The 21,018-nt window shown below is 47.6% G+C and overlaps 2 protein-coding genes across 7 annotated transcripts in view; one reads left to right on the top strand and one right to left on the bottom strand.

Annotated features, from left to right (window-relative positions):
• Positions 1–1,815: 1,815 nt before the first annotated feature.
• Positions 1,816–14,467, top strand: ANKRD40 (ankyrin repeat domain 40). Of its 2 annotated transcripts, none has more exons than XM_070562210.1 (5): positions 1,816–2,224; positions 7,555–7,703; positions 8,351–8,836; positions 11,187–11,359; positions 12,059–14,467. In XM_070562210.1, the coding sequence occupies exons 1-5, from the start codon at positions 2,091–2,093 to the stop codon at positions 12,203–12,205; spliced, it is 1,089 nt and encodes a 362-aa protein (XP_070418311.1). In that variant the 5' UTR covers positions 1,816–2,090; the 3' UTR covers positions 12,206–14,467. The 2 variants fall into 2 exon arrangements, with proteins under 2 accessions (XP_070418311.1, XP_008516184.2); XM_008517962.2 differs by having other exon boundaries at positions 1,948–2,224; positions 11,187–11,368.
• Positions 14,468–15,942: 1,475 nt separating this feature from the next.
• The window catches only part of ABCC3 (ATP binding cassette subfamily C member 3), a 46,043-nt gene continuing 40,967 nt past the window's right edge, over positions 15,943–21,018 (bottom strand). For all 5 annotated transcript variants that reach the window (XR_011523375.1, XR_011523376.1, XR_011523377.1 and 2 more), the window contains 2 exons: positions 18,914–19,108; positions 15,943–16,491 (listed from right to left, as the gene is read on the bottom strand). Coding sequence is in view for 2 of the 5 variants with exons in the window: in XM_070562207.1 (XP_070418308.1) it covers positions 16,383–16,491; positions 18,914–19,108 (304 nt within the window). In the remaining 3 variants the exon portion in view is untranslated. The remainder of the gene's footprint in view (positions 16,492–18,913; positions 19,109–21,018) is intronic.

The raw sequence follows: 21,018 nt of genomic DNA, 5'->3' as shown, positions 1-21,018 counted from the left end.
AAGGTTAAGTAACTCATCAAAGATTATACGAGTGGCAGAGCTGGGCTGTGAACCGAGGCAGTCTGGTTTTAATCTCCCTGCTCGCAACCACTATGCCGAATGCCATACTGCTTCTATTGTAATATTTATCACATTCTTGTCTCTCCCGCTAGATTGTGTGTTCTTTGAGTTATGGGCTCTAATTAATTCGCAGCAGCATCTTCAGTGACTAGAATGGTGCCTGGCAAACAAAGCATGCCTAATACACCCAGTGGGTTAGATAATTCCTAGAGACATGAAAAGTATAGGTAAATGGAAGTCACAGAACAGCCATCAGATTGCATTCAGTTATGGCCAGGGTTAAAGGTATTGTTTGTAGAGATAGTTTTGTTTTTTTATGTGAGGATAACAAGCAGAAGATTGGAGCCAGAGATATGAGTTTAAAAAGACAATATTCACTGATTCAACAGTTGTTGCAAGGCACATGCTATAATCCTTTTAAGGAAGGACAATTTGACAAATAAACTCATAAGAGAACTCACAGACCTTGGTGCGCAGTCATTACCAATTTTTTAAACTGCTTGTTAAAAAAAGAGGCCACTACCTACTCCCATGTCACTCAAATTGTGTTAAAGGGCCTAATTCCAGGGCTGTGCACGTCAGCTTCAGATGGAGTATCATGCTGGATCTGAGAATTAAAATTTAAATTGGGGGACAAATAAAAATGTAGGCTGCAGCAGAGTTCCAATTTGCCACAGGGGTTAATTTAAGCGTGTAGTCAGTTTATATTCAACATCACCTGGTGTGCACTGTGTACTGTGTGAATTACTGTATCATAAGAAACAAACAGACATGGGTTTTTCTCAAACAGTAGCAAGAAAAATGCTTGCTGTGCAGACCCTGGGCAGCCCCAAGAGAGGGAAATGAAAACCCCATGCCTAAATTTGTCCCTTCCTACTTCATCTCCTTTCTTTGTTCAGGCCTTCCTCCTCTCCACCCCAGGATTATTTCCTTAATCCTCCCGACCCCATCTGCAAGGTTCCATCCTGTGCCACATTGGAAGAGCTCTCACCTGGGCTCGGCAAAACATTTCCTTTTTCTCCCACTGGGTAGTAACACAGTGCCAACCCTGGCTCTGAGCCTCGTTAGATTGATTAGGCAAGGAGTTATGCAAACTGCTGTTTATCTACACACCACAGGGCCTCCCCCTGAGCTCCTGGAATCCGGACCAGGATAACTCCAAAACCTCTCTGGTGTCCTTTTCTTTCTTTTTTCTTTACATGGCGTTCATGAAAAGTAATTAATTGTGACATAAGCAGTAATAAATTACAGTTTATAGACTCTAGGCACAATATAAATATTTTTCCTGAAAGCCAAGTTAGAAGAAATTCCTGTCTAAAATGAGATGTAAAATAGCAGTTGAAATAAATATTCGAACCGAATGGTCCCATGGACTGTCAAAAGAAGAAAGAACGGTGTAATCTATCTCTGCAATAATGGGCATATAATAGTAGGATCGTTTTCAGCCCATTTCCCCATCCTGCTAGGCAAGAATTGGCTCAGATAAGGAAAAAGAGCCAAACAAGTGGGGGGGAGGGGCAAGGGGGGGGCGCACACCAATTATTTTTTGATGCCTGGTAAACAGCCTGCGCGAGAGGATAAGACTTTTCTGGCTCTCAAACACTCTTTTTTCTCTTTCCATGTGCCTGTCCTCCTCCCTGGAAGCTGCGGGGCGGGGAGGTCTAAAAATAGTCGGTGAATCACTGCGGATAATAATGTGCCGCCGTTGCATAAGCAGCCGGCCTGGGCGCCGGGGCCGAGGGTAGGAACGGAAAAGATCTGGGTCGGGGTTGTCACTCCGAATAGGTTCCCCCAGAGCCGGCCTTCGGGAGGCGCGGCCGGGGAGGAGGCTTGGGCCTGCGGGCCGGGAGTAGCAGGGGCGCGGCGGGCGGGCGGGCGGCCGGCGGGAGGGAGCCGGAGCCCCGGGCTGGGCGCGGGCGGCGGCGCGAGCAGGGCGGGCGAGCTCCGCGCTCTGTCCCCATGGCGGGGAGCGGGCCGCGGCGGCGGCGGCGCTGCTAGGCCCGGGGTGGGGGCCCGGGGCCGAGGGGAAGATGAGCGCCCTACTAGAGCAGAAGGAGCAGCAGGAGAGGCTGCGGGAGGCCGCGGCCTTGGGGGACATTCGGGAGGTGCAGAAACTGGTGGAGAGCGGGGTGGATGTGAACTCCCAAAATGAGGTCAACGGCTGGTAAGTGGGGAGCGGGGGAGGCCTAGGGTCAGAGCCGCGGGCCCGGGGCGTGGGGCGGCCGGCCGCGCCCTCTGCCCAGCGCTGCCCGTGGCGCCCCGGGGCTGTGCGCTCCGGTCGGGAGGCCAGTCCCGGCCCCCGGCCCGGGGCCGTGGGAGCACGGCCTGCCCGAATCCCGGCCCAGGTGTCTTCCCGGGCAGCGCCTCCCGGACCCTGGCACCCCGCGCCGGCCCCGCGCCCCCTGGCTCGCTTGGCCGGATTGGTGCTGGCTGCAATTCTCCGAGACTAACATGGAGCTCACCCCACTTCCAGCGTTGGGTTATTTTGCCAGAGGTGCTTCTGAAGAACACATCTGTGCAGAGCAAAAAGCATAAGCAGCTGAGCAAAAATGAATCGTACAAACCAGCACGATTTCTTTTCCCAAGACCAGAAAAAAAAAAAGCCCCCCACTATTCTGCTTCTCTGTTGTCTCAGGGCAGCAGTGATTTTCTGCTGTCTCCAGCTGCCTGTCGAGGGAAGAATACTCATTCGTTTATCCTTTAGTGTTTTGCTTTGTTTTCTTGTTAAAATTTCAAATATAGAATTTGATCCAAGGCTTTATTAGATGCCTGCCTGCAATTGAGTCCTTCCCCATTAAATAAGGAGTCTCATTTTAGGATGTGCTGTTGGTTAGATTTTTAGCTTTAAGTTACTGAGTGTGGTGTTATTCTGCCCTCTTTGCATTTAAATTTTTATTTGATCCAGGTAATGCTTAACCAGCCTGTTGGGCTAGCTTAAAGAATATTGCAAATGTTTTATGTTTTAAAGGAGAATCATACATTTTAGAACTGAAAGGAACATTGGAGATGGGTTGAACCCCAGAGAATAACTTGCCCTAGGTCACTCAACTATTAATATGAATAGCCAGGACCAGAACCACGGTTTCCTGACACCTCACAAATGTATCTACTTCTTTACCCTAAAGAAAACAGCCTCGGTAGCTCTCCAGAAAGCCAGGAAACAGTAGATACTGCCTTTTTATTTTGTTTTGTTTAAAAGTGTTTGCAAACAAGCTTGCTGTTCTGCGTGTGGCTTCTCTGAGCGTTGTGGGTGGTTCACAAGCTGTGAGTCACTGTTTGGGCGCTGGGGGGCAGTGTTGTGTAGAAGAAGGAGCCTGGCCTTCCTGCGGGTTCTTCTCCGTTCCTGTCTAGCTCTGCGACCTTGCGGAGTCACTTCATTTTCCAGTTATTTCGAAAGAGTGTTATGAGCATAACAAGCACTGAATGAAGCATAATATAAATAAGCTAACATTTATTGAGCTTGCTCTGTAGCACAAGCAGGTTCTAAGTGCTTCACATGTATCATCTCATTCACAACTACTCAGCGACACAGCTGTTTTTAGTCTCTCCATTTTGCAGATGAGGAAACTGAGGCCCAGAAAGATTAAGTAATTCCTCCAGGGTCATAGAATTTACAGTAACTATGGAGCTGGAGTGGTCTAGTTGTTAAGATTTGGCCTTCTCATCACTGCAACCCAGGTTCATTTCCTGGTCAGTGAACCACACCATCCGTCTGTCGGTTGTTATACTGAGGCAGCTGCATGTTGCTGTGATACTGAAAGCTCTGCCACCAGTATTTCAAATACCAGCAGGGTCACCCATGGTGGACAGGTTTCAGTGGAGTCTTCTAGACTAAGACAGACTGGGAAGAAGGACCTGGTCACCCACTTCCAGAAAAATTGGCCATGATACCCATGAATAGCAGCGGAACATTGTCTGACAGAGTGCAGGAAGGTGAGAGGATGGAGCAAAAAGACTGGGCAGGCTTCCACTCTGCTATCCACAGGGTCGGTGGGAGTCAGAATCCACTTAATGACACTAGCAAGTGGAGCTGGGAAATGAACCCAGTGTCTGACTCCAGACCCTACTCTCCTAACCACAGTGCCTGTGCATGGTAGATGCTGAGTAAGTGTAAGTTGAATCTGAAGTTACCTGAAGAGGCTTCTCATAGCTTTAATTGGGGAAGGTGTAAATAGGCACCTCAAATTCAACATGTCCAGGGTGAATTCCCAGTCTCCTCTCATCCTCCCAACTGCCTCGGGCCTGCTCCTCTGAGGCCTCCTCATCTCGGCATCTGAGGTGCTCAGACCGGAATCCTCGGTGTCCTGCCTGCCTCCTGTCTTTCCCCCACACCCCACATCCAGTTCTGCCAGCTCCACCTTCAGCCATAGTCAGAATCTGGCCATTTCTCACTAGCTCCACCACGACACCTCGGAGACGGAGCCACCATCATTCTGTCTCCTCCGTTGTCGCGGGAGCCCCCTAATTAGTCTCCTTGCTTCTACCCTCATGCCCTAATAGACTTTTCTCAACACAGCAGCTAGAGGGATAGTGACTTAGAAAACATGTCATACAACAGCAATCACATGGAGACAGAGATTGAACTGGAGGTTAGCAGAGGGGAAGGCGGGGGGAGGAGGGCCGAACAGGTGATTAGGGGTGTGTGTGTGGTGATGGATGGTAATTAGTCTTTGGGTGGTGAACATGATGTAATCTACACAGGAATTGAAATATAATGTTGTATACCTGAAATTTATATAATGTTATAAACCGATGTTACCACAATAAAAAAACCCCATACATGTCGGGTCATTTCACTGGGCTCAGAACCCCCTAGGGACTCCCATCTCACTCGGTAACAGCCCACAGCGTCCTCTGGTTTCTACTCCTTGCGCCCCATCCTCCCTCCTTACCTCTGTGTCTCATCTTGGGATTTGCCCCCTTCTTCCCTTCATGCTGCTCCCCTGACCTCCTTGCTTTTCCTGAAACACCAGTCACTGTCCTGATTCAAGGCCTTAATCTTCCCTCCCCTCCTTTAGGTCTCAGCTTAGATGGTAACTTCTAGGTGAGCCTTTCCTTGGCCTTCAATTTGAAATTGCACCATGCCTCTCTCCTGCCTCTGGCATTCCCTGCTCCCTTCCTTGCTTTAATGTCCCTATATCACTTAATCACCACCTAGCATACTGTTTGTTTTGCTTATTCACTTTGCTGACTGCCTCAGTTTCCTCATCTGTAAGACGGGGGAATGTTGACAATGGTACTTCACTCATGGGCTGTTTAGAGGATTACATAAGTTAATTTATGTAAAGCCTTTAGAACAATGTCCAGCATGTACAAAGTTATATCTGTGTTAACTTATTATTTTTCTTATTACTAAGCAGTGTGCTAGGTAATGGGATATAAAGATTACCATCAAAAACTTACTCTCTAGCATAGAAAAGCAGAAAAGTTACTGCTTGCGATTCTTAGTGGCTCAGAAACCACAATTTTAGCACTAATGAATGATGCTCAGTACCTCTGGTCTGAAATACTTCCCAGCACTAATAGAATATTCTGACTGCAAATTTAAAGCTTAAAGAGTTGAAGTTCAAAGATAGAGTTCCCACATCGATTTTAATTTGTGTCATGCATACCCCTTGACTTTAAGGAACAAGTATAATGGCTCATGAAGAAGTTGAAAATATTGGCTGGCTGCAATGGCTCTGAGTTATGGCTGCCCCGAGCCACACAGGTCTGGACTGTAAATGATGTTCACTAGGGCACAGGGCTGAGGGGGACGTGCTGTGTTGACTTAACCCCATTTTACATGGTGATGCTTTAGCTACTTGGTTTGTCCCAGAGTGTCTCAGACCCACTGACAGTAAATTACCTCCTTCACTCTCAAGCTTGTCATGGACAGGTGATTTACTACTAGCAAGTGAGCACTTTATTTCCAAAAGAGAACATATTTTTCTCATCGTGTTCCATTCATTTCTGAGTGCTCGCTTATCATTGTAATTATTCACTTTTCAAGCCTAGGCCACAGACATCACGCCCAAACACGCTCTCAGCTGCAGTTTGCCCAAAATCAAGGATGCATTGGTTCCTTCTACCCTGAGCAATGTCCACCTTGTTCTTCATTGACTTGTTCAGCAAATATGAAGCACCTATGTGTCCAAGCAGACACTTCCTTATCTTCATGGAGCTTATATTTTAGTAGTTTAGATCAAGACTCTTCCCTTATTTTTGCCAAATTGATGGTCTTTTCATCATAATGTACACCTTAATGGCACCTGGATAATCTAATTCTAATGGATAATAGTGTGAAATGTCACTGAAACGTCAGTGGAGTTGCTCTCAGCCAGCCAGAAAGCTAGCTTTCTGTGAGTCATGAATGTTAAGGTACCCAGCGCAAATCAGCTTTTTCCTGGAACCAAATAAACTTTCTAGAGAGTTATGTTTCCCAGGTTAGTGACCTGAACTCTCACTATTGAACATACGTTCTGTATTTGACTCTAAGCTCTGAAGATACTTATCTCAGTTCAATTAGAGAGTTGGTGAATGGGGACATTTCAAAACAGAGGGGAAAAAAAGTATTTTCCTTCTGTAATATTATTCAGCTTTGGTAACTGGGGACGAATTTAGTAGCTCTGAATCCTTTCATTTCTGTTAAGATGGAGTTTTTGCTGGCATGATAATCATATTTCTATGCAGTGTTAAAATAATAGCCCTTCAGAGTGTGAATAATCTCTTCCTATGTGTCCAATATTAAATAATTAGTTTTACTTAAATGCGTCTAATACGTTAGAAGAATTTGTTCTCGAAAATGTTGGTCATTGATGTGCATTTTTAAAGTGCCTAAGGAATTAAGGTCTGTGTGCAGTGCCTTACTCTAAGCAGATGAGGGTATGTTTGTGGCCTTCTGGAGAGAACTAGAGAAAGCAGCTTTTTTAAAAACGGAAATTTGGAAATCCATTTTTTTTTGGTGAAGGAAAGAAAAGTAAAGACAACAGGAGCAAAGCAGCTGAAATTCAGACAGGAATATCTGCTGTAGTAATAATAATTTTAGTGGCAGAGAAAGCTGTAGATAGGAGATAGTTATTAGCCTCACAATATTTAATCTTCAAGTGACATTTGATGCATATGAAGCGAGTTTCCATAGTCCCTAAAAAGGAATGTGGCAATATAAAAATCTATTTTAAAGAGACTGGGATAATCTAAAGAGCAATACTGATAGAGTAACACTCAGCAATACCATTAGAGTTAGCCAGCCAGCCTTCCGGAAGCCATTGAAATTAAAGCTCCTAGGATAGATTAGTTTTTCCCAAGGGCCAGAAATGAAATTTAAAAATAAATTTTAAGCATACTAAATATTTTGATTATCTGTTTTCTGAAAAGAAAGGTTGAGATTACCAGCCTGGTTCTAGCTGAACTCTAACAGGCTTGCATATATTTATTTACTAACATGTAGAATTTGATATCCCAAATCACCCCTCCTCTTTTTAAATCACTCTGTCTTCCTTTTCTTTGCGACAGGACCTGCTTACACTGGGCATGTAAACGCAATCATGGTCAGGTGGTCTCTTACTTGTTAAAATCAGGAGCTGACAAAGAGATTCTGACCACAAAAGGAGAAATGCCAGTCCAGTTAACATCAAGGAGAGAAATCAGGAAGATTATGGGAGGTGAGTCTGTGTTTTGGGGCAACTTTTGATTTTGTCAGACTAATTTAAGACTTGTGGTATATTATCAGCTGTATTCTTTTTTTTTTTTTTTGATGAAGATTAGCCCTGAGCTAACTACTGCCTATCCTCCTGTTTTTGCTGAGGAAGACTGGCCCTGAGCTAACATCCATGCCCATCTTCCTCTACTTTATATGTGGGACGCCTACCACAGCATGGCTTTTGCCAAGCGGTGTCATGTCCCCACCCGGGATCCGAACCGGCAAAGCGCAGGCCCCCGAGAAGTGGAACGTGCAAACTTAACCTCTGCGCCACCGGTTCTGCACCATATTAGCTGTATTCTTGATGCCAGTCAAACAACTAGTCTGTTTCTAAAAGTAAAGATAGTATTACTGTGCCGAAGTAGTAATTCCATGCTGTTTCTGGAAAGGTAGGCTTAGAGGGTTTTATTTTTTTAATCTGTAAAATTTAAGAAGATAAAAATGGTAATCATAAACCCAATGAAATATTTTCTCTTCTGACTTGAAGAGGCCATAGACATTGACCAAAATATTTCTCATACACCAAAGGACGCTAGCTTTCACAAGACACTCTTTTCTTGGTAATTTTTCAAGGGTTATGTAAATGTTCTGTATTTTCTTCTTTTTAAGTGGAAGACGACAATGATGATGACGACAACCTCCCCCAGCTGAAGAAGGAGTCAGAACTGCCCTTTGTTCCCAACTATTTGGCCAACCCAGCCTTCCCTTTTATCTACACCCCTGCGGCAGAGGATTCAGCCCAGCTGCAGAACGGGGGCCCCTCCACACCTCCGGCATCACCCCCTGCAGATGGCTCACCTCCCTTGCTCTCCCCAGGGAACCCTCCGCTGCTGGGGGCCTTTCCCCGGGACCACACCTCTTTGGCACTCGTTCAGAACGGGGATGTGTCTGCCCCCTCTGCCATACTCAGAGCACCAGAAAGCACAAAACCGGGTCCTGTTTGTCAGCCACCAGTGAGTCAGAGTCGCTCATTGTTCTCTTCTGTCCCGTCCAAGCCACCAGTGTCTCTGGAGCCTCAGAATGGGACGTATGCAGGACCGGCGCCAGCATTCCAGCCATTTTTCTTCACTGGAGCGTTTCCATTTAACATGCAAGGTAACATCAGCAAACAGCCTCCGCAACAAGGCAGACGAGGTCCCGAAGCCTAGTGTTTCACTTCCCGGTTTTTGGGCAGTGGAGGTGGGATTTATTTATTTATTTTGAGTATAATTACAAACTTACAGAAAAGTTGCAAGAGTAGTATAAGGAGCTCTCTTTACTCAGATTCACAAATTATTTACCTTTTGCCCTTTTACCCTGAAATACTTGTGTGTACTTCCTAAGAACAAGGATACTCTCTTACGTAACCATGGTGCCATTATCAAATTTAGGAAATGTGACCTTGACATACTACTGTTCTCTAAGCCACAGTCTGTGTTTAAATTCTGTCACTTGTCTCAGCAGTGCCCTTTGTAGCCTTCTTCACTTCCTCCACCCCTGCCCTTTGCCCAGGGTCACTCATTGCATTTAGTTACCACGTCCTTTTAGTCTCTAGCCTGGAACATTTCCTCAGCCTTTCTCTATCATTTTGGACCTCAATATTTTGGAAGAGTCGAAGCCAGCTATTTTGTGGAACAATTTCCTATCATTCTTTCTCTATTTATTAGTTGATATTCTACTGTAAAGAAGAGCCTTTCCCTCTCCTCTATTTATATCAATGTGAACTCATAGATTCCTATTTTATTTCTTAGGTTATAATCCATTACTGTAACTATCTTGATGTTCAAATTATGCCAGATTTGTCTGGAGGGAACCCCTTCAAGCCAGTTCTTGTGTCCCTTGGATGTGTCCCGTCATTCTGAGAGCACTTCCTTGTTTTCTGGTGCAGCCAGATGTTCCAGGCTCCCAGTGTAACTTTCCCAGCCCTGGAATCAGCCATTTCTCCAAGGAGCCCTGGTTCTTTTTGGTGGAGAATGGTATTCAAAAACCAGGATGTGGACACTTGGTGTGCTCATTGCTGAAGGTGTGTCATTTCTTCTAGGCCCACTCAGAGGACAAAGCCAAGAAAGAAAGAAAGAAAAAAGCTAAGCAAACAGACAAACACATGTATACATTTATATACACTTTTTTCTATATTTCTGTATCTATTTATCTATATTTTTGTTTGTTTTTGCTTGAGGAAGATTGTCACTGAGCTTACATCTGTGCCAACCTTCCTTTATTTTGTGTGGGATGCCGCCTCAGCATGGCTTGATGAGCAGTGCTAGGTCTGCGACTGGATACGAACCTGCAAACCCCAGGCCACAAAAGGAGAGCACGGGAACTTAGCTGCTACGCCACTGGACCAGCCCCCTCTCTATTTTTTTTTGTATAATTTTTTTTTAACTTTTTATTAAGATTACGATAGTTTACCACCTTGGGAAATTTCGGTTGTACGTTATTATTAGTCATGTTGTAGGTGCACCACTTCACCCTTTGTGCCCTCCCTCTCTCTATTTTTTCAGATATTAAAAACCCCAATTTGGGGCCAGCCTGGTGGCGCAGTGGTTAAGTGCACACGTTCCGCTTAGGTGGCCCGGGGTTCGCTGGTTCGGATCCCGGGTGCAGACATGGCACCGCTTGACAAAAGCCATGCGTCCCACATATAAAGTAGAGGAAGATGGGCACGGATGTTAGCTCAGGGCCAGTCTTCCTTTGCAAAAAGGGGAGGATTGGCGACAGATGTTAGCTCAGGGCTAGTCTTCCTCAAAAAAAATTAAAAATAAAAACCACAATTCCTCCTGATGCCTCCAATTCCAGTCAAACACCACAGGGTACAGTCTAGTCTTACATTTCCTTTTTCGTTTAAGTAACTCCCTCACTTTCTGAACATCCTGCTGTTGTAGGTGCTGATAACAGTGGCCTAACGGTGCTGTGAGGGATTCCTATGTGAGGAGCAAAGCAGAACCATCAAACGCCCATAGGTGCTTGGCTTGGGCCATCTTGGTAGCTGGGCTCAGAATTTGGGGCAGACTGCTTAGATCCCAGACCCACGAATAATTGTGTTTATTTACTCCCAACGCCAAGGCGCCTTCCTTATTAAAGTGTATATATTCAAGTCAGACTTAGACTTTAATTGTTATTAGTAGCTTATCTTTTTGCTCGTTTACTGTGTTTATTGCAAAGAGTTTCATATTTCATAAATACCTTTAGATTCACAATTATTAAATCTTTTTAGAATAATTCGTGTTCTGTAGCTTGCCTTTTTTTCCCTTCTCTTCCCGTGCTTGTGTGTAGTTTGATTCCCAAACCCACTCTCAAGCCTTTATTGCCTCAGCTCCCACAGCAGAAGTGAATTACCCCTCTCTACAGCTGGGATGGCTGTCCCCTTCCCTTTTACTCCTGAACCACAGTCTTCTGGAAGAGATTAAATCATAGCTGACAATGCCAGAACCATCCATTAACATATCTCCCCCTTCTTATCTAGAACTGGTACTCAAGGTAAGGATTCAGAACCCATCTCTTCGAGAAAATGATTTCATTGAAATTGAACTGGACCGACAGGAGCTCACCTACCAAGAATTGCTCAGAGTGAGTTGCTGTGAGCTGGGTGTTAATCCAGATCAAGTGGAGAAGATCAGAAAGTTACCCAATACTCTGGTAAGAAAGGTAAGAAAGGTCTGTTAGGCATGAGTGAATGGTTGGCTGCTTTTTGCGTCTGGAAAATACCAGCTTCCTCCTTGGTTCTATGGGTCATAGTTGAAGAAATGAAAGAGAAGAGAAAAGGAGCAAAAGGTGGTTTCCCAAATGTAATCATTGAACTCTCTTTCCCTCTACTGGGTCTGTACAGACATTGGCATTTTTGAAAGTTATAGGATCCCAGAGAGAATTTCCTGAATTACCCTTCCCATGTACCTGTTTTCGGTTGTTTCCATAGTGATCTGTGAGTATTATCTTAGTGCGCTATCAGATGTGCCTTGTGTTTTATAGCAGAGGAGCCAGGTTAAATTGTAGGGCAAACCCACATAGATATACGTGTGCTCCTCCAACATCTCTGGTTTCCTTGCACATCAGTAGGCTTCTGGCTCCTCAGGGCATCTGAGGAAAACTGATTCCTGAATTCCCTCTCCCTTCAAGGCCTGCTCATCCTCCAGCACTGCTGTTAAGGGTTCCCACCATTGCAACCCAATTCCTGCCCTGGGGAGCTTTCCTGCCCTCTCACTGACAGCCTGCCACAGGGATATTTGCTTTTTTGCTCTAGGCTTTAAAATGAGCCAAGATACTAGTATCAAAACAGCACACCAAAACATATAGAGACAAGTGGCTCCTCCTAATCTGTTTAACCTGTTTTCATTCTAGGACAAAGATGTTGCTCGACTTCAAGATTTCCAAGAGCTGGAATTGGTTCTAACAATAAGTGAAAATAACTTTCTGTTCAGAAATGCTGCATCCACACTGACTGAAAGGCCTTGCTACAACCGGAGAGCTTCAAAACTGACTTACTAATGCATCAGGACTGTTATCACTGCGCGTTGTGACAGTGTGTCACCTCTGGGCCAAGGACAAACCATTGATATGCCTTGGACGCCCGGGAGGGTCCCTGGTGCCACCGCATAGCATACACTAACATCGTTCTGCCAAGGTAGGAAGCCCCTGACCCCTAAGCAGCGGTGCCACGCTTCCAAGCCTCTTGGTGCACAATAAACCTATTGCTTGAAGCCATGAACAGCTGAGAAGTGGTCTGGAGAGGCAGCAGCCGGCGGTTCTGTATCAGTGTGTTTTATGTGCAGAATGTAAGAGAGTTGTCCAAGCAGAAGCTGAGAGAGAATGGAGCCTATTTCTAGCCGTTCCTGTTGACAGTGCACCAGAAGGGCCGGGTTGCACTTTTCTTGGTGTTGCATGCTCCCAACTCTCCTGAAATGTGAACTGACTAGAGAGGGAAACGGGGGAAAGCACAGGTACTGGACAAAGCAATTTCAGTGTGACTTGTGGCTGTGAGGTTTCACATAACATATTTATAAATGTAACTCAGGTTAAAGTACTTAGGAATACAGTTACCTAATTGTAAATACGCTGTTAACCAAAAGAGCTCCCCGTCCCCGCTCTTTCCTTTGTGAGCACTCATGACTGCCTCTGTCTCCAGTCTGCCCTCGCCTCCAGTCATCTCTGCATTAACTCCCCTTCGTGTCGCTAGAGGGCTCTCTGATGCTTTCTCAAAGAGCAACCACTTTTTTTTTTTTAACTCTGAAGCAGTTCCTGTCATCTACATGTTTAATTGCACCACATGAGAAGAGCACAAACATTGCTGGTCCGAGTTCTCCACTTTCATTGTCCACTAGGAATGAAAAGCAATTTTTGAGACTGAATCTGTTGCTATTTTAAAGGTTATTGTGGGAAACTGAGCTAAAGGAGTTAGCATCTTTATTTTTGTATCAAAGATAAAGGTTATTTTGAAATTATTAGGATTTTTACACAACTCTGAAATCTGTTTTTTGTAAACAAATTGTTTGATCTTGGGGATCCCCCACTACCGCCACCAATCCACTCAACAAAGTCAATTGTGAGCCTACCAGGCTTTGTTCTGGGAAAAACAAACACACATCTGATTAAACTCGAGCATGGCATCAGAATTTTTTAAAGAACGCATTCAAGGCTTCTTTCCCTTCCTTCAGTGTCATTACTGTTAAAAGAAAAGCCACTGTCTTGTTGAAACAAACAGCTTATTAACTCTAGAAATAAGAAGGAGCACGCTCGGACAGCCGGGAGAGCAGGGGCGCGCAGCAGCTGCCCAGGAGGCTCCCTGCTGTCTTGAGCAGCTTTTCCCATAGTGCCTCTAGCTTCCAAAGAAACTTCACTTCCAACTGGGTTAATTTTATCGGAACCCGCAACTGTGAGAGAACGTGTGAAGGTGCCCGTGGAAGAGGGTGTTGTGCTAAGATAATGGCCTCCTGCTGCGGCCTCGATGCTGAGCAGGGGCTGAGGTGTGTTCAAGGCCAACTGCATGGAGTCACTCTGTTCAGTGACTTAATTGTGTTCCGCCACTTAGTGATAGTGAGTAACTGGCCCTTGTCTGGCGTTTGCACAGCAGAGTAAAGGTTACTTATTACCCTCTTTCTATGAAGTGCTTTCGAGAAGAAACCTCCCTTGTGTTTCAGTCAATCAGAAGCTGGTTTATCTAGACATACGAACCTTTTTTTCCCTTTCCTTTGAAAAAAGTTATAATTTACTGATAAATTAAGGCTAGTTCTCTCCTGGAGTAAGTAAATTCAGTATTAATTCATTTTTAAATCACTGGGGTGAAAACTCTTCCAGCTATCCAGATCAATTCGAGATTTTCAGAAGCAGTGGAGGCCCCTGGCTGGGAGGGGTCTACACAGGACTAGCTCCAGGGCTTTCCTGGGCCTGGAAACGGAGGCCAGCGAGGGGTTCGGAGTCTCCAGTGAGAGATGAGTCCTGCACTGGGGCTCCTCCATTATAAGTCCTCTGGTCAACTGACTCCTGCGGACGGCAGTGGGGTAAGGCTGCACATTGCTGGTAGGTGAGTTTAAAGTCTTAATCTATGCATTCAGAGAAATATTTTTATAAGCTTTGTGTAATTTATAACAAGGATTCTTTTTAGCTCTGTTAACTGTGAATTCACCCCCCTCCTCCACTGCATATTTACCGCATGTGTTCACACTGTGTGTAAACATTCACTGAAGGTTTTTTTTGTGTGCATTGCTGACTGTTCAAACATAACAACTATTATTAAAATTAAATATTAACTGAGTTAAGTCATATTCTGTAATTCTGGCCTCCTAAACAGCACTATACTTCTAATCATAGGGGGTTCAAATTGTTGGAGAGCCCAGGGACAAGACACTCTGGGGAAGAATAGAAGGACCGTTCCCCACCTGGGCCGCCTCCATCCGCTGCTGCCACGGCGCTCAGCCCATCAGTGGCACTGGGGACAGACACTCTGTGCGATGTCTTTCCTCCCGGTTCACAGCTTCATTTCCCCGGAGTAGCTGAGCCAGCGAGATGGAGGTCATCCTCTATTAACCACATCTTTTGATTATCCTATTTACTTTACACAACTGAGGCTCTCCTTTGGGCTGTCAGCACCTGTCAGGGCCTCAATGAGCTCAGAAGCAAACTCCTGAGACAGGAGAGGAAATAGAGCCTCACACCTTCAGATCTTCAGCTGAGAAGGATGCCGGATAATCTGTGTTTCTGTTGGTTTGGGGCAGCTAGGGCCTCACACAGCAGACGTCATGCCAAATTGGCCTAATAAATCAGGGAGCAGAGCAGAGACCTTTTCTTAGCACCGAGGAGAGGTAGAATAATTTGGGCATTTGTGCTTTCATACTTGCTTTATCACAAGGATGGAAGTCTTCTTCCATACACTCATAAACATCCTGGGCAGAAACAGCCTGCCAAAAAAAATGTGATTAACCTTTAACAAATGGTCCTGCAGCACAGGCCAACCCAGTGCATGGAGAAAAACCAGATCAAAGGAGCCATCTCCACACCTACTGCAAACCATTTCGGGTAGGGGAAAAACAAACCATCACTCACAACCACTCACATCGTACCGAGAATAAAGGTCGAGGAAATGAGAGGCTCAGAGGACACCCAAAAACTTAGGAAGGTAACAAAGAGAAGAGATCCATTCCAAATATAAGGCCTTGTGCCAGCCAGGCTGAGTGACCTGCAGAAAAATACTTCACTGGCTTGCTCAAGAATGCAAATTTAATTCCCGCCCTCATCTCCTTCACCTGCCTGGGACTGTCAGGGCAGGGGCAGCCTCTGGGCTCCTCTGTGCTCCCACATTCAGCTGCGGCCCGACCCAGGAAGGTGAGTGAGTCGGAGGCCTTGCTGGTGGTGGGGCCCTGTCTGGAGCAGACTTCTAAAGGAGCAGGAAATAAAGCACCATGCACTGCTCAGCCCCTAGAGAAGCAGGCTGAGAGGTCTGGGGGCCGATGTAAACATGGAGGTGTTCACCGCAGCTTTCCCAAGAGGCCTCGGGTCAGATTTCAGGGGCTTTATTTCTCCCCCCTTTATATTATCTGCACAGCAGAGCAGGAACTACTGGTAATTTCCCAGTGAATTTTGGATGTGAAGACAATATTTCCAGCCAAAAGCTCTCGAGTCTTAAGTTTTCAGATAATTCCAGCCACGTGGATGTGTGTAAAGTCTACCTCCTCCAAAGGGCCTAACCCCAAGTCTTGAGAACGGGCAGAGACAGGCCACCTCGGGGTGTATAAGCTGTTGACCACATAGCTTTATTTCATCAGTGCTCCATTTTTAATGGATTCAGGCCAGCACCCCAGAGTACAGGACTCAGTTCCTAGGGACAGCCTGACCCAGCCATCTTCTGTTCCAGGAGGAAAAAGCTTTATTAAAAAAAAATACTTCAGAGTAGAAAATATGAAAAATCAAAAGGGGTAGAGAGGTCATTCCATGAAACGATTGAGAACGGTGAAGTGTGGGAATCACAGGACACTGGGGATCAGGAGACGGGGGACTGGTCTGGGCTCTGCCTCAAGCCAGTGGCGACGGTGATCCTGTGAGCCACTTTCTAGGGGCAGAATCTAACACGCCCCCAGCGCTGGCCATCCGGTCCATTCTGCAGACAGATTTGGTGTCCTTGCCCTTACTGATGAAAGGCAGGAAGGGCCAGGAGGCAATCCCAGGAATATGTTTAGGCAAGTCCAGCGTCTCTGGCCATCCTGTGGAAGATTCCTCTGGCTGCAATGAGGTTGGCGGGAGAGTCAAACTCAGCTACCATCCCTTTGTCCAGGACCAGGACCCTAGCCAAAGAAAAGAAGCGGTCAGGTCTCCGTCAGCCCAGACCTGGCCTCCGAGCCCATCCCCTCCCTTCTGGATACTGCTCAGGCCCCGCAGTGACATGCCAACCTTCCCACTTCAGTCAACCCACCCAACACAGCCGCGACGCCGCATGGGCGCGCTTGCAAGGCTGGTTATTTTAGCCGCTCGGTTTGCTCTCCTGGCAGATGAGGTGGTTTCTGCGATCAAACACAAGCTTCCTATTCATGTCTGCTAGTCGGGGCTCCGAAAACCTTCCCTAATGAGTCCTCCCCCTCGCTGGGGTCACAAGACTGTGCGCAGAGAGCCACAGGCCTGTGCGCGGGGCCCTGTGCGCTTGCATCTGCTTTGTGCCAACTCACAAAGGCACACGGCAGGAAACCGGGCTGCACTGAGGCCTGACACTGGAATCTGGGGCTTGGGCTGCAAATCTGGCTGCTGCTGTTGGGTGGATGTTCCTCCCCCGCCCCCGTCCAATACCCACAGTCAGGCCTGGGCCTCGAAGTAGGATCTCCTTCCAACCAAAGGCAGGGTGCGCCTGGTGCAGGGCCAAGAGCCTGGCTCCCAGGGTGAGGCAGGAATGGAAAGGGCTCTCCCAAGCCGAGGAAGATGCTTCTCGATAGGAAGGGATGGGGGTTGGGGGTGGACTGCACTCTGTTTCCCCGCCTCCCGGAAACGTGTCTTGGGAAGGAGTTGTCTGTGGACATCACTGCCGGTCGCTGCCCAAATTGGAGCCCAGGAGACTGCCCCTCTCCCTTCAGTGGCTTCTCATTGCTCTTAGGGTACGGATCGAATGCTTCACCATGGTCCTCAAAGTGCAGCAGTGGGGCCTGTCCCTCCCTCCCCCTCATCTTGGGTCTACTGCCCTCTTTGCCCTTTGCACTCCAGCCTCATGTGCCCTCCTACCGCAGGGTCTTCATGTGTGTTGTATCCTTTGCCTGAAATTTCCAGCTCCCTCCCTACCCTATCTCCCCACCTGCTCCCCAACTCTTACTCATCCTTTAGGGCCTGGCCGTACTCCTTCCTTAGGAGAGAAAGTGTCCTAGCTGCCCTGTGTGCATTGGCTTCTCTGCCTGCACACATGGACCCCTGCTTCCTTCCTGCAGGCTCTCATTACCCGTTCAGTAGCATGATTATTTAATTTCTGCCCACCCCACTAGAATGAATGAGCTCCCAACCCACAAGGTCAGTCTGAGCCTTCTACCCTCAGGGATGGAACAGACAGATGGTAGCATCAGGCACTCTCAGCTTGGTTCACAAGCCCCCAGGGGCCGTGTGGGGACACTTCTGAGGGAGGTACAAGGTCTGCCCCAGTGCCCTGTCCATGGCAGCCTCCCCACCTCCCCATGCCCTCTGGGCATTTGTTTTGTGAATGAAGCCCTGTTGATATACTCCCACCACACTCCTTCAACACAGATTTGTTGCAGCTTCCTGTCTGCTCTCCTCACTCTGAGCTCCCATGTCTGCAAGGAGGCCAGCCTGCCAGGCCAGCGCCACCTCCCTTCTGTGACGCTTCTGAGTCACACAGCCCCTCCCCTTGTCCTCCTGCCACACCTCGGCATTGGGCACAATGAGGGACTAGGTCACAGTTTTTCCTTTTGGCTGAGTGGGCTGCCTCCCCAAGGAAGCCCTAAGATTCTGAGGGCAAGGCCCCTTCCCTACTCCTGGAAGGGACTGGTGCCAGGGAGAATTACAGTAAGGGGCTGCGGGGAAACTAACATCTCCCAGGACCACCTGCACTTTCAATGCTTTATTTCATTGACTCCTTACCACAGCCCTGAGAGAGAGGTTCATGACGATTTTGCGAACTGCCCAAGGTCACACAGCAGTCAGCAGCTGAGCGGGGTCTGGGAGTCAGCCCTCTGCTCTCCTACCACAAGGCGTCTGCTCCTTACAGTGCTGTCAGGGTCCAGCCCACCAAGGCAGGGACCCAAGCATCATGCACCTTCTGGAACTCAGAGGCTTCCTCATCTGTACACCCACCTCCCGGGGAGGAAGGGAGGCACAAAGTGAAGTGATGGCCAAACGGGCATTCTGCAAACGGGGGCTCAGGGAGTGACAGGATTTGGCACGAAGGGTCCAGTTCCCCTCATCTCATCGCATTAATAGGAAGCTGGAGGGAGGTGGCCTGTGCACAATTCACTGGAGTCTCAGTGTGCCCCATTCTCACACGGTAACCCCAAAGTGTCCCCTGTGTCTCAGAAAACATCACTGTGCCCCCCGCGTCCATGTAACCCCACTCTGTTCTGTTCCTTATCTATAACTTGGGGAACGCTGCTCTGCCCTCTACACTCTAGACAACCCCACGAGCTCTCCCAAGTCCAGATAACTTTAATCTGCTTGCCTCTTCCCAATGGCCAAGGTGACCCTACTAGGTCCCTCCACGCTTGGGTTCTGGTGCCCCACCTGTTGTAGTCCATGATGGTGTTGAGCCGGTGTGCAATGGTCAGCACCGTGCAGCTCTCAAACTGGGTGCGGATGGTAGCCTGGATGAGGTCGTCAGTCTCCAGGTCGACGGCGGCCGTGGCCTCATCTAAAACCAGGATGCGGCTCTTGCGGAGCAGGGCTCGGGCCAGGCACACGAGCTGCCGCTGGCCCACGCTGGGAATGGGGAAAGAAAGCATCTCCAGCTGGGTGCCCTCAACCTGCCTCCAGGCCTCACTCCCCGAACTGTTTCTGTCTTCGCTCCACCCCAACGGCCCAGGACTGGCTTTCTGTCTAACCTCTCCCATTTCTGCCTTGGCCCCGTCCTCCTGGAACACAGAGTCGAGGTCTGGACACCACAGGGATAATGAGGGGCCTCCAGATGGAGCCAGTACCGGACAACATTGTGAAATCCTCAGTCTGTCTCTGGCACCCCCAGCCTCCTCTTTCTGTGCTTTCTTCCTGGTCCTTACTCCTCAACTAATGTCATGATCTTTCTCTGCTTCACTCTATCAGTGATTTACACCTTAGTAAAAACACACTTAAATGGCTCTTCCTAGATATTTGCACACATTATGCCATCTTGCTGAGCCTAATATCACACGATTCAGACAGTCATCTCCTGTCCCAACTGGGGATATAGGCCAGGGCTCTGCTATGGGAATAAGGAAGGGGGGCAGGGGAGGGGAGGACTTGGGGCACTCCTCCATGTCTGGTCAACAGGGAGGCAGAGGAAGGGCAGGATGCATACCTTCAACCTCTTGCCTTGGAAGGCAGAGCTAGGGAACAAAGTGAGGCCGTGTTCCCAACCACAGAGGCTGCTGCACCCCCATACCCAAGGACACATACCTCAGCCCTTCCCAAAGGGGTGAGTCACCACAGCCCGAGTGAAGGCCAGGCTTTCTCCCTGGCCTATTCCCGCAACTAATGAAGGTTTTGGCAACAGAAAGATCTGCCAGATAGAACTTGGGGCTGATTTATGGTGGGACTGGCACAGGATACAGGTTATACTTAAAGTGGCTACAAGTTCAGTGAGGGAGGAGGGAGCCGATTTCCATCTCAGATCCTGGTGTATGTGGGGCTGGAGGAGATGCTCTGGGGGAGGAGCAGTGAGAGAAGAATGGACCAAAAAACAGCTATGGGGTGCAGGGTCTAGAAGCCTATGCTTGTCCACCAGCTCCCTCAACATGGATGTGTAAGTGAAATCCAGATAAAATGTACACTCCGTCCTACAGGGCTGCCTGGGGAGGTGGGGGCATCGCACTGGTGGCTAGGATGCAGCAAGGAAAGGTTTGGGGCAGAAGTCCCCACTTTGGGGGCTGGCCCTGTGGCCTAGTGGTAAACTTCGGCATGCTCCACTTTGGCAGCCTGGATTCAGTTCCTGGGTGCAGATTTACACCAGTCATTGGCAACAATGCAGTGGTGGTGACTCACATACAAAACAGGAAGATTGGCACAGATGTTTCACTCAAGGTGAATCTTCCTCAGCAAAAACAAAAACAAAAGAACCAAAACCAAGAAAACCCCCATAAATAAAAAACAAAACAAAATAATGTTCCATTTAAAAAAGAAAAAAAGATCCCTCACGTCCTTGAGTCCCTGCCCCTCCCCTTGCTAGATGAGCAGCTTTGGGCAAATAATTTTACAGTTTGGAGGCTCGTTTCCGGCCCGTAGGACTGCAGTAAAGATGAGACAATATAGTGGAGGCCAAAGTGCTCTGAACACTTAACAGTGCTGAGCAAGTGGAAAGGGGGTTGTTTCTGTTTCTGAGGTCTGGAGAAAGTCCACGGGTATAGCCTCGAAGAGAGTAGAGTCAGAATAAGCATAAGAATAGCTAAATTTCTCGGGAGCATATCCAGGGGAAGTGCTTTCTGTCTCATCATACACATCACCCGTCACATCCCAGCGACCCTAGGACCTCTCTGTCCCAATGGGAGCCCCCGGCCACACGCGGCTCTTGAGCACTTGCAGTGTGGTTAGTCTGAACTGGGAAGTGCTGCAAGATGTAAAAATACGCATAGGATTTCAAACTTAGCACAAAAAAAGTGCAAAGTGTACCTAATAACTTTTATATCAATTACATGTTG

The sequence above is a fragment of the Equus przewalskii genome, chromosome 10 (genome assembly GCF_037783145.1).
Source record: "Equus przewalskii isolate Varuska chromosome 10, EquPr2, whole genome shotgun sequence".
In the NCBI taxonomy this organism is placed as follows: Eukaryota; Metazoa; Chordata; class Mammalia; order Perissodactyla; family Equidae; genus Equus; species Equus przewalskii.
The sequence above is the reverse complement of the archived record's forward strand: the minus strand, read 5'-3'. Positions and strand labels throughout refer to the sequence as shown.

Excerpts from the sequence above, each read along its gene's own strand:
- ANKRD40 (XM_008517962.2), top strand. The coding sequence starts at position 2,091 with ATGAGCGCCCTACTAGAGCAGAAGGAGCAGCAGGAGAGGCTGCGGGAG. Across the intron at positions 8,837-11,186 it reads GTTTCCATTTAACATGCAAG|AACTGGTACTCAAGGTAAGG; the intron begins GTAACATCAGCA and ends CTTCTTATCTAG. Across the intron at positions 11,369-12,058 it reads CCAATACTCTGGTAAGAAAG|GACAAAGATGTTGCTCGACT; the intron begins GTAAGAAAGGTC and ends TTTTCATTCTAG.